At 40.3% G+C, this 13,508-nt stretch overlaps 1 protein-coding gene across 1 annotated transcript in view; it reads right to left on the reverse strand.

Moving 5' to 3' along the window:
• Positions 1–13,508, reverse strand: part of Focad (focadhesin) — a 225,907-nt gene that overhangs the window by 168,571 nt on the left and 43,828 nt on the right. The window contains exon 5 of the mRNA XM_028773373.1: positions 303–407. Coding sequence (XP_028629206.1) covers positions 303–407 — 105 coding nt within the window. The remainder of the gene's footprint in view (positions 1–302; positions 408–13,508) is intronic.

The raw sequence follows: 13,508 nt of genomic DNA on the forward strand, positions 1-13,508 counted from the left end.
GAAAGGGAAGGACAGCACAACAGCTTAAAGGTCAAGTCTGATGCCAAGCCTGCTGACCTGGCTTTGATGTGTGGACCCACAGAGTGGAAGGAGACAATGACTCCCAGAAGTTAGCCTCCAGCTTCTACGCATGCACAACACACTCACTCACACTCACATACACTCAATCATGCATATTCCTACAGGTGTACACTCAAATGTATGCACACTCACGCTCGTGCACTCACACGAACGCATGCACACACTAAATGTAATCTTTAATTGAAATCAAATAACACAAACCAACAGGAGCAAAGACTTACCTGATAGAATATATACCCCGAATGTCCTTTTCCCCACTTTGTCCTTCCCTCAATGCTTGCATCTGTAATAATTTCATAAGGGCTTTCATCAAACCAGACATATTCCTGTAAAAAAAAATATAATAATAAGCTAAATGTCCCAGACTTAAAATGAGTATGAGAAGCAGTTGCTTACTCCTGTGTTTCCTTCTCATGATGTCAGATACAGAAATGAGAGCCTCACCCATCCTAGCCAGTGCTCTAATGAGCTACACCTCCCTCCACTCACACTCAACAGTAGCCACCTACAGATGCTCAGCTCTCTTTTTAGCACATCCGAGACCCAGGCATGAAAAAGGAATCAAACCAGCTATCAATCACCTCCCTACACACATGTGGGGAAAATCAATCAGAGAAAAAAAGTCAAACATTATCCCACATAATGCGAGACACTGACCACATCAGTTACCCAGAATAAATGATCACGTCATTTGTAAATATTAGCAGACCATGAAAAATAGTCAGACATATGAAATGGATCAACCACTCAAAAGAGCAGGCCAGGGGACCAATTAAAGCAGAACAAAAGCCATTAAATCAAAAAAGAATTAATAAAAAGAGGAATTACACTTTAAAGTTTTTCCTTATTCTGTAAGAAATAAAATAAATATATCAAAAAGAAAAAATAAGTACTCTTTTAAAATAAGTCTCCCTTACAAACTAGAAAGAAATCTTAGAAATAAAAATGGTCTACCGACTTTTAAGCAACCTAAAAATCATGTTTGCTAACATTTATTGAACATCTACTATAGGTTAAGCATTCTCCTAAGTGCATAATATATCATTGGTCATACCATACGGAACAGAGGGATAGTCCATCAACACTAACTTTAGGGTCAGGAAAGCCTCCCATAATTTGGGGCATTTATATGAGCTGTGAGTAATTGTACATTTTTAAGGTATTTAAATTTTTCCATCTGACAAAGGATTGGGCTATACATTAGACAACAGTCAATGGCAGTGGCCATTACTTGGCTACTGGGCACTCGGGTAATGCGGTTAGTCTAAACCCAGATGTGCTACATGTATTCAGGTTTGATTCCCAGCACACACATAACATCTGTGACTCCAATTCCAGGGACCCAATGCTTTCCTGGTATCCGTGAGAACCAGAAATGCATGTGGTGCATAGATAGTGTGCATGCAAAAACATCTATACACACAAAACTACTTTTAAAAGTACTCAGAAGGAGCTGGGCGTAGGTGGTGCACAACTTTAATCCCAGAACTCGGGAGGCAGAGGCAGGAGGAGCTCTGTGAGGTCAAGGGCAGCTGATCTACAAAGAGAGTGCCAGGGCAGCCACGGCTACACAGAGAAACTCCATCTCAGAAAAAATAAATCAGAAGAAACATAAAATATGACTGCATGTTAAAATTGTATTTTGATATTTGGGGTAACATAAAGTTCATTATTAATATTAGTATCCATTTCTTTTACTTTTTTTAAATCTAGTTATCAAACAGAAATGTAAATTTATTTTATTTTCATTTGTGTGTGTGCATGCCCACAGGGGCTAAAGTTGTTAGATCCCCCTGGAGCTGGAGTTACAGGTAGTTATGAGTTACCTGAGGTGGGTGGCTGGGACTCAAAGCTGGGTCCTACAGAAGCACAGCCAGTGCTCTAACCACTAAGTCATCTCTGTACTCCCACCTATGAGAAAATTTGAGCACCATTTGTAAGTCAGATGCATGGATCATATTATATTCCCACTTCTCAGCACTGTTCCTGACAGTCCCAAGGTTTAGTTTCTAAGTAGATTCTTCTGGGACTGTCAACATTTCCCTTCCAGCTGAAGAATTTTCCATAATATTTTCAATAGTAGTTTTCTCCTTTCATATGAATCCTCTTACATGCCCATGCAAGGACAGAGTCACTGATGAACCTTTTGTGACATAGATCATATGTGTACAGAGTCTCTAATGTATGAACCCATTATAAAGGGTCCTCACACTAAATGAAAGACTACATAAAGTGCTCCTGGCACTCAGTGGGCCTGAGTCACCATTCCTAGAAGCCACAAAGTGGGTGGACACAGCAGAGTGTGTCAGTAACTCAGGGCAGAGAATGGTGTAGAGCATGGATAGGCTCAGTGAAAGACTCTTATCTCAAAAGGATACAGTGGCGAGCAATAGGGTGAGAAGGGCCCAGCACTGGCCCTGTCTCCTGCATGCACACCAACAGCCAAATCCACTCACATTCAGACTCGCTTGCTCTCACACAAACTCTCTCTCTCTTTCTCACATACACATACAGAAAGAGAGAGAGAGATTATTTCTTCTATGTACTATGTATGTTCTTGGATGACTGTCAAAGATTAGCTTTGCTCACATACTCCTTAATGACTGTGACAGTTTCATGGTACTTTACCTCATGCAACAAAATGACCAGTTAATCTCACTGTGACTCAATAAAATTAAGCAGAGAAATTTTTATAGTATATAAAAAATGTTATAGTGTACACAGTACATTATATTTTATAAGAGAAATACTTCATGCTAACACAGACAGTTTGATACACAACTGGGGGTGGGGATGGGCAGAGAAAACAGGGCCAGTGTCACAGACTCACACCAAGAGCCTTTCATTGCAATGCTACACGGACTGGATCTGTGCTTTAGCTGAGAACCTTCCTTGACAGTGACAGAACAGGTGATAATGATAGGTCTAGGGACCCCACAGGCCAGTCACAGGATTTGCTCAGAGTACACAAATATGAAAGTGTCCGCTTGTCTTTACACAGCAGTGGGAGGTACAGGGTGATCTCCAAAGGCACACAGATGTTTCCTCACTGGCTGCTTTGCAAAGCTGTTTGCAGTTCCATGGCTGCTGACCAAGGCCCGATCCTTTTCTTGGTGAGGTTGGCATCTGCAAGGGTATACACCACAATCCTAGAGCAGCCCACCCCAGAGAGGCCAAGACAAAAGCTGAAACACATGCTGTCTCAGGAGGGTTTATGGGTACCTCCTGAAGGCCACTTCTGTCCATTAGGATCACTGGTATTCTTCGAACAATCTTCTTGATTGCTGCTCTAAATATCCAAACCTCCCTTACTTAGATGGGAGCTTTCTCAATATTCACAACCTTGAAATGATCTGATCCTTAAAATGCTTTATCCACTTATTTTATTCAGAATTAGGAGGCGAGCCTGTGAAGAACCTGAACCACAAAGAGTTGTTCCTCCCATGCAACACTGTCCTTTACAAAGACCCAGAGAGTTTCAGCATGGAAACTGAAGCTAGTCTATGATCAGCTGAAGAACCTACAATAGTTGGGACTTGTCCAGCCTCAGTTGCTGAGTGAGTCAAAGTCAGTCTCCTCAGAGCCTCCCTAGAATCTGACTCTTCCAAATACACAAACTCACTAAAGATAATAAACCAGGTCTCAGGATTGCACTCTGCCTCATTCTACATGGCGGAACTTAGGAATATCAGCTCTATGATGAGCACATGCCTAGCATGTCTGAGATCCTGGCTTCTGGCCAAGCATAAAATAGATAAGTCATAATGATTGTATACCACTGGAAGTACACTAAAAATCAGTTTATATAGTATTTTAAAATGCTGACTGATTTTATAATATGCAAGTTATATATTTTTAATATAAACAAACACAAGAAAGAATTTAGTAAATAAGAAATGTGGGATCAACATGAATAACAGAAGAACTTAAGTATAATTATTCAGAAGTGATTATAAATACTGAAATAATAATTAATAGAAAAAAAATAAACAGAAATCAATATATAGTTAAAATTAGTTTCAAGAAAACTAGTGAGAAGGATTCTAAAGAATAAAAACTTGCAGTGACAGACTATTTATAACCTAGATGATAGACAGGATAAATATCAAAAAAAAAGGAAAACATAATATAGACATGCAAATCCCACTGGATAAGATTCCTAACACCCAGAAGAGTGTATGGGGACACATACACACTCACATTGAGCAAACACTGCCTCAGTCTTTGTGGAAAGCCATTTTATACTATCTGTAAAACTTTTAAATGAAGAAATCCTCCTACAGTCAGCCCTTGCACATACTCAAAAGAAAGACATTGTATTGTGTTGGCTATCTGAAACAGAAAGAAAGAAAGAAAGAAAGAAAGAAAGAAAGAAAGAAAGAAAGAAAGAAAGAAAGAAAGAAAGAAAGAAAGGAAGAGGGAGGGAGGGACAGAGGGAGGGAGGGAGGGAGGGAGGGAGAAAGAAAGAGAGAGAGGGAAGGAGGGAGGGAGGGAGGGAGAGAAGGAAGGAAGGAAGGAAGGAAGGAAAGAAAGAAAGAAAGAAAGAAAAGGAAGAGAAGGAAGAAAAGGAAGAAAAAAGGGACAGAGGGAGGGAGGGAAGGAGGGAAACTAAATGTTTTCCAGTAGGGAAATGGTTAAACCATGACACATCTAACATTACAGGATATCCTGAATTTGTTAATACTGGTGTAAGCAAATTTGTAAACAGCAATTTGGAAAGATGTTCATCACATTATAAGATAGGAAAAGCAAGCGTTAGAATTATTTTAAACACTTGGAAGGGTTGTGCACAGAAACTTTTCTTTTTCACATTAAAAATAGGATTCCAATTTCCCTGGCATTAGTTTGTTCAAATTCCATTCATCTAGGTCTGATTTCAGACCCCAGCTCTCTCTACATCCCAGAGAAAATTAAGAACAGGCCTTGGAAGAATCTCTCAAGCAACCTAACATTGCTAAGGCTTTCTAATCCTACAGTTTCCTACTGTTCATCGGGACCCCCTAAAAATGTACTTTTTAAAAAACAGAAAATGATGAAAATCATGTCTGTAGGAGCAGCATGCGACGCCACTGCATCTGTCCACCCTGACCCAGAAATGCAGTGTGCCTGTTTTCTTCAGCCTTTCTTTTAGATGTTGGCCAGAGCCTAAACCCTCTCTCTATGGGACTCTATTACTTCACTCTTTCTCTGAAGCTCCCCTCCTGCCTTATGGCAGCTTGTCCACCACATGGCTGACCTCCATGTTGGCTTAACTCAACATGGCTTTCTCTCTCCTCTATCTTCCTCCTCCGGGCAGCTGAGGAGACTTACAGCTTCCTGGCCTGGAGTTTTTTCTTTCAAAATCTAATAAAATTGCCCTTTCTTTTGAGTCTAGTTTTAAATTCTTTTATGAATGAGACCAAGAATCCCACGAGGGGTGACCTCAGCTTCCCCAGTAATATGTGGTGGCCATGAAGAGACTGGACTGCTCAAAATGTCTAATAGCAGGTTTGGTAGCTTCTATGGAGATACTACAGAAGCTCCTCTGAGGACACAGCAGGTAACTATGGTCCAGGACCAAGCATCTGTAGGGGCCTCACAAGGTGATTCTAACCACTCCAACAGCTATCAAAAGGGCCCCCCATCAGATCCCAGGCTCATCACCCTCTAGACCAGCCTTCCAGATCAATGGGAACATAAGGAGCAGCACAGTGGATCAAGGATGGAGCCATGCAGGGATTCTCGGAGACTCGGATTTGAACTTTGTGCCATGTCCTTGGCTCTATTCCTGCATTTCTGCTCGGGGCTTGTAATGTTAAGAACTCTTGCCTTTGCTTCTCCCTCAGGCTCTGTCCAGTCAAGAACTTCTTTCTCTCCCACATCTGGCTGTTAAAAGCAGTGCAACCACTGGAGGGGCATTTTCAAGGTCCCCAGGATGGAACAACTGGAGGTGAGTCCTAATTGACACGCCCAGTGACCCTACCCAAAAGAAAAAAGCCAAGCTAGATTGAACCCAATCTCCTAAAGGGCAATTGAGTTTCCTCTGTAGCACAGCAGACAGAAATGAGACATGCAGTTTAGGAATGTGGCCTCAATGCATGCCTTAGGCCACAAGCCAAAATGTCCTTGGTCTTGACCTGGGTGGGAAAAGAAAAGCCAGGAGTGGCTGTAACTCTAATTCCCTGTCTGAATCCTAAGTAATCTCATGGCTGTCTCAGAGGCGAGAATGTTACAGTAGCATTGAAGGCTAATTAAGGAAAGTTGCCTCCTACACAGGATTGGAATCCACTCCTAGATAGAGACATACCATTGGCTCCTCCCTAAAGAGTTAACCCAGCTGGGCGCTTAATCACCAGGCCAAAAAGACTAAAAAGGAGGGAGGGAGGGAGGGAGGGAGGTTGGTTCACCAAAAGCCATGCTAAAGAGATATAGAAGGAATAATTATCCCTTTAATGAGATAGTGTGCTTTTCTCAGAAAATTCCTGCCTCCTAGTACAGACTCTACACAGTACTAGGGGTTCTTGCTTGCCTTTCTGAGTTCCTGTGGCTGATCTACTTACCAGCCTAACTCATACAATGTCACCTTCTCTCTCCTCCATGCCTCCTCCAGGAGGTTGCCAAGATCTACAGCTTACCTGTCCAGGCATTTTTTTTTTTTTTTTTTTTGCTTTAACCTTTAATAAAATTGACTCCAAGTTTCCCTCTGAATAACAGGAAAAAAAAAATTACCACTTACTACTTTCACAGTTTAAAAGTACTCATCCTTTTTGGTAGTTAAAAAAAAATACATATGTACACAGCTTGATTAGTTGTTTTAAAAACCTGGGGTCAAAGGGTAGTAGAATAGGATGAGGACCAATATAGACTGTCTACATGTGCAAAGCTTTAAATTCAGTTCAAACTAGATGGAGGGGTGGTTATAATCTCACTTGATGAAGGATTCTGAAGACAGATAGATTAAGTCTGATTATCTCCTAAATAGACACTATGAGCAAAACCATAAAGGCGTGGTGTCTTTTATTAAGACTTGGCCTTGAGCCACAGTGTAGCAGAAACACAAAAGCATTGCTGACAGCCACTTACACAGTCCCCTTCATGTACTCCACCTGATTTCCTGAGTTCTAACTTTTTCTCTGTGTATCTCTTGCTTGGATACTGGCCAAAGCCTAATTATGCTTTCTCTAAAACTCTGAGTTTTCTCACTATCTCTCTGACCTTCATACCTAATAGTAAATCCATGAATTTCTCTCCATCTCTCACTGCTCAGAACACGCTAGAGTTTTCAGCTCACCTGTCTTGTCGTGTTTCCTCTCAAAATCTAAGAAAACAGTCCTTGAGCTATAAACAAATAAATAAATAAATAAATAATTTGAATGTTAAATTTGAGAAAGTAGCCTTCTAAGGAGTATTTCAAGAATTGGAATTAGCTTTCAGACAAGCAGGCTGCCTGAATTTGAGGCACACAGAACAGTTAATTAACAACTCAAAGCAAAGACTTTAATCAGGGCAAAAAAAGAGCTGATTAGATATTATGCCTAGTGTATTCATAGTAGAACCTGTTCAAGATGCATCATTAAAAGGAGAGGGCATATCCAGCTGCCTACTATCTCTCCCCTGCATCTGAATGGCACCATATTCAACATGCACAAATCTGAACTCACACTCTTCCTACACACCTGGTTTTCTAATGTTCTCTACAGTCTACAGTAATAGTTCTCACCCTTGCTGTAGTAGTTTGAATATGCTTGGCTGAGGGAGTGGCACTATTTGGAGGCTTTGTTGGAGCAAGTGTGTTCACTGTAGGTGTGGCTTAAAGACCCTCCTCCTAACCTGATGGGAGCCAGTCTTCTATCAGCCTTCAGATGAAGATGAAGATGTAGAACTCTCAGCTCTTCCTGTACTATGCTTGCCTGGATGCTGCCATGCTTCTGCCTTGATGACAATGGACTGAATCTCTGAACCTGTAAGCCTGCCCCAATTAAATGTTGTTCTTACAAGAGTTGTCATGGTCATGGTATCTGTTCACAGCAGTAAAACCCTAACTAAGACACTTCCTAATGCTGTGACCCTTTAATATAGTTCCTTGTGTTGTGCTGACCCACAACCATCAAATTATTTTCATAGCTATGTTATAGCTATAGTTTTGCTACTGTTATGAATTGTAATATAAATATCTGATATTACCCCTGTGAAAGGGTCATTTGACCCCCAAAGGGGTCACAGACCACAGGTTGAGAACCATTGGTCTAGAGGGAAAGCAAAGAGAAAACAGGGAGCTACCTTTGAGACATATATTCCTTTCAGGTATCTTCATCCTTAATCCACCACAAACACTGCACCTCAAAGCCACACAAATCTATTTCTTCCATCTCTCGTAGAAGCAGCTATTACCTCTCCCCTGAACAATAGCCACAGCTACCTAGATTAATCCCCCTGTGCCTTTCCTAGCCCTTTAACCCAAAGCCAATACTTAATAACTTTATCTTCATGCTGAAGCCAAAGTTGTCACTTCAGAACCCCCAATACATTTGGGTAGCTTCCCACTGTACCCAAGATAAAGACCTAAATTTTCTGAATCATCTACCATTACCTGGACTGTCTGGCCCCATCTCCTCTCCCAGTCCAATCTAAAATGGCTCTCCCTTTGCTTTGAGCATTCTTTCCTCATCCCATAAGAGGAACTTGTCATACTCTATTTCCTGTAAATGGAAAGTTCCACCCTCTTATTTAGCCTCTGTGCTAAATACATATGAGTGTAACAATTATGTCCACTCTGCTCACTGTGATATCACAACACCAAATATAAGAATAAAGATGACAATTCTATGCTTCACTTAGGGCAGATGTAGCAAAGACACTATTGTGTTTGGTGTTCAGAGGAGCTCTGAAGGTAAATTTAGTTCTCTAATTACAGGATTTAACACATTTACACTGAAACTAAAGCAGACAGCCCAGACTCAATGGGTAGTGCATTCCTTAATCCATCACTCAGGAAGCAGAGGCAGGAAGATCTCTGGGAGTTTGAAGCCAGACTAGTCTATATAGCAAGTTCCAGGTCTACAGAGAGAGGTCTTATATCAATCAAAGAAAAGAAACTAGAACATCTGATCTCTTTAACATTCAAAGTTCATTATTAAGTTAGTTAACTTCAATTAACAGCAATGATATAACTCGCCATATTTGTAGAAAGACATCCTTTCAAAGACTACACAGGTAGACAATGAAATAATTATAAACATGGAAGAAATATAATCAATGTGATACCATAGTATCAACACTGGGACAACTCTGTAGAGACAAGGCAGTATTTGTTTTTGTTGTTAGAGCTTTTGTTTTCATTTAGTGAACCTTAATCTATATACTGGCAACATTAAACTATTTAGATTCCAGACAGAATAAGAAAAGGAATAAATATTCAGATGGCCTATAAAAACTCAACTGTGTTGAAGACTAACTATCAACTATGTAGCCAAATCGCCCACATTGCAAATTTCTGCAAGAGATCTAGCAACACTAGACAGCTCCTGCAAAGTAACCAGCACAGCTGCAAGAAGCACCTTCTTAGAATGCTATTTTCTTTCCATCCCTCCCTTCTGAATGAATTTATTATGTATGAAAATCACTGAATAACTGAATTTTTTAGACTTTATTTAACACTTCTCCCAAGCTGCTTCAAAAGAGTGAATCCAAAACTCTCCTTAGAAACAGAGGGATAACAATGAAATCTCAAAGAATGGGAGTTTTAAGTACATTTAAAGCCATAATTATAGTCATGATAATCCATTAAAATTTTATAGAAGAAAATCTAACTGGGCATACCAAAGAATGCTTAAAATTTTTCTTTGAAGATTTCCCTTTATCATTTTGAAATCTGTGTAAGAGTAAGTGTGTACATGTGGCTATGCACATGTGAGTATAGGTCCCCACCAGTACTGGAGTTACAGATCACCGTAGGCCTCCTGAGGTGGGGGAATGGAACTGAACACAGACCCTCCAGCAGAGTGGCAAGTACCATTAACCATTCATTGAGCCAACTTTCCAGCCCCAACCTCTTTGGAATTTAGTAAATATAAAAGCACATGTATGTGTCCTGCTTTACCTTTATAAGTTGTACTTTTAAGTAACCAGAGTAAATATTAGAAAAGTTCTCCTTATAGCAATATTTCAAGAAATAAGTGAAGAAAAACTGGTAAAAAAAAAAAAAATAGTGTTATTCTGAAGCTTCTAGCCTAAAGACATAGAAACTGCATGTTAACAACTCCTAGCATCATGAAAATGTAAATCATCAGGAATCATGTGTCTCCTAAAGAAAGAACACTATTATGCACATGAAAAAGCTCCCCTTGCCCAGAGCTTTACTGAAAATTAAATGAGTAATTTGAGTGAGGTTATGAAGCAAATGGCTGGGTTCACAAGCATTATTTAGTTAAGGTTACCCTCCTTTACTTTGAACTTATTTTGCTTTATTTGCTATTGTACCAATTTGGAGGAATGATTCTGTCTTGTTTTTCTGTGTTTGTGCACACACAAGTGTGTTCATGTGTGTACTGGTGCCTGTGCGTGCATGTGTGTGCGTGCACATCTGGGTGGATACATGCATGTATGTAGAGCTCACAGATCAACTTCAAGAACTGTTCTTAGGACTAACTATCCAAGGTCACTGATCTCATGCAGAAACCCAATGACCAGCATCCTTGTAAAAGAAAAAAACAAAAAGAACCAGAACATCTAAGACCCAAACATACAGTGACAGTGCAGTGAGAATACTCAGGATTCTCAGGGACAGAACTAGAGTTCTGCAGCCACAGCTGAGAGATGGAGCTTGTCTGTTCCAGAAGACAGAACAGATTCAGCCTGCCCCCAAGCTTTCGTTGACTTTGCTATCCAGAGTTATGAAAGAGATCTGACTCAATCTCTGTTGAGTCAGATCATCAAGTTTATAGGCACCCCAAGAAACAAATACACACAGGTCCTAGCACAGCCTAGAGATCCACCTTCACATCTTGTACTCAGAACTCCTGACATTCTGACTTCAACCAGGTCATCCCTTACACATGTAAGAGAGGACACTCCAAGAGTGGATGACATCCTGTGAGCTAAGCAGCTGAGAGTCAGTCTGAAGTGAAAACCAAGAATGAAACACACAACCTGAAATCCAACTTGTTTCTAATGCCCATGTGCATATCTATTGTTGGCAGGCAGAAGCCCCCTTCATCAAAAGCAAGGAAGGAAGGAAGGAAGGAAGGAAGGAAGGAAGGAAGGAAGGAAGGAAGGAAGGAAGGAAGGAAGGAAAGAAGGATCAAGGGTTCTATCCTGGGTTCAATACCAAGCATCACATAAACAGGGCATGGTGGCGCCCATCTGTAATGTCAGCATTCTTGAGGTAGAAACAGAAATCAGGATAATCGTAAGCTATACAGTGAGTGGGCTTGAGGCCAGTCTGAACTACATGAAACTATATGGTTGGGGCTTTAAAGAGAGAAGTGGAAGAGGAGAAGAGAAAGGGGAAAGGGAGGAAAGAGAAGGAGAGAGGAAGGGGGTAGATGAGAGGAGAGGAGGGGGACAAGGAAGAGGAAGAGAACAGGCAGCCGGAGCAACAGATAAAGAGTATTCTTATGCCCAAGCTAATTCAAGTGGATTCTGTAACTCAAGGCCCACAGGGCTCTAACATGTTCAAACAGGCTCAGAAACCTGGTGCAGTTGTCCTTCAATAATAGCTATTGTTTTCTTAATTTTTTTAAGGCCAAGTTACACAAGATTACTCAAGAACTCTGAGAGCAACCAGAGACATTACAAAAAGAACCTCAATTTTCACTAGGCATGAGACTCAAGACTCAGATCTTATCATTAAAGAATGTGGATCAATACTGATGTTGAGGATTCAAAAAAAATCATATATAACAAACAAGAAGAAAATTGGCCAAGTTTGTATAGACAAACTCTGGTAATTCAAACCATTCATACAAATTGTTCTACACCAGGCAGATAGAAATGATCACAACTGTGCATATGAAATGAGGGGTATTGGGTTTCTTTTGTTTGGAGTTTTCTTGATTACAACACTAAACACTGCTCACATGTGTTCAGCCTCCTTTTAAAAAAAAATACACATAACGTTTGGCTCTGGCTTTCAAAACATATCAAATATGAAGTATAAGCAACTACTCTTATTTGACCAGGGATTGAATAAAAAGAGATTAGGGGGTAAAGGAAAAACAAGAACATCCCAAAATGGATACAAATGATTCAAACTGGGCCAAGCTAGGCAAGTACCTTTTTAACTTGAAAAGATCTGTGAGTCCTGAAAAGGATTCTTGCTCCCACTAAAGCATTCTCAGAAACTCACCAGCAAATAGAAGAGAGAGAAACAATAAATATGTAACTAAATCATTGTCTAAATGCATGAAAAAAGTAGAAGAAAAAGAGATAGTGTCACAGGAAGGAAGAGGGCGGGATAAAACCAGTCCTGAGGAATTCCTATTTAAATGTCTGAGGGAACAAATGTTTCTTTAAAAAAAAAAAAAAAGTCTAAGATGTAAAACTACTGAGAACTTCCTTAAGAAAGTCCCGCATGCTCTTCTGAGTACCGGAAAATGGTCACATTTTCTCTGATGCAGTTTTCCATTATAAAGTAACATGTTCAGCAGCCACTCTTCCTAAATCACCCCGAAACACTTTAGCATAAATACATCACTTAAAATGACAAACAAAAGTCTCAGCCACATCACAGGACTTTAAAAAGAAATAGGGCAGAGTGTCCCAGATGGCGAAAGTGAGGAACTGCTTTTGTTATGAGCTTTAAGGGAGATCTTGGGACTTAACAGAAAAGAGAGAGAACATCTGCAAACCAGCTAAGAGGCCTAAAGGGAAATTTTAAAACACAAGATGGGGAAGCAAGCCTGGTTGGCTATCTTGGTCCCTGACTGGTAAGAGGAAGATAAACTCTGCTGGTGAGGTGGACGTATCTACAGCCATCCCTAAGTCCTAAGGCTCCAGATGAAAGGCTGCGTCCTGTAAACACTTGGAGGAGCCCTCATACAACATCCCTTCTAGGTCCCTGTCCTACCAGATGAACTGAGGAAGGAGAAGCTGAATGGTACAAAAGTCCAGTACAGAAAGCCAAGAAATGTGTCTCCTCAGTTGTTAGCTGTCCCTACATAATAACAAAGCAATTAAGTCTCCCCAGGAAGAGAATCATCAACAAAAGGGAAGACCCTGAGAGATGAGAATTTTCTCAGTTATCCTCAATCTTAACTCCAAATAATCCTCGGAATCATTTTTAAGCATTTGACTCACTGTGGAATTTTTAATCTTTTATGCAAGATTTCCTTTAAAAGCAGACTTTCAGTATTTCAGAAAATATTCTTTAATTTCCCATCTTCAATACAGCCTTGTAAAATACATTAACAGTAGGTCCCTTCCCTGTTTGAAAGCACAAAAGGCACACA

Source organism: Grammomys surdaster, unplaced genomic scaffold, assembly GCF_004785775.1.
Source record: "Grammomys surdaster isolate TR1022 unplaced genomic scaffold, NIH_TR_1.0 225, whole genome shotgun sequence".
Taxonomy (NCBI): Eukaryota; Metazoa; Chordata; class Mammalia; order Rodentia; family Muridae; genus Grammomys; species Grammomys surdaster.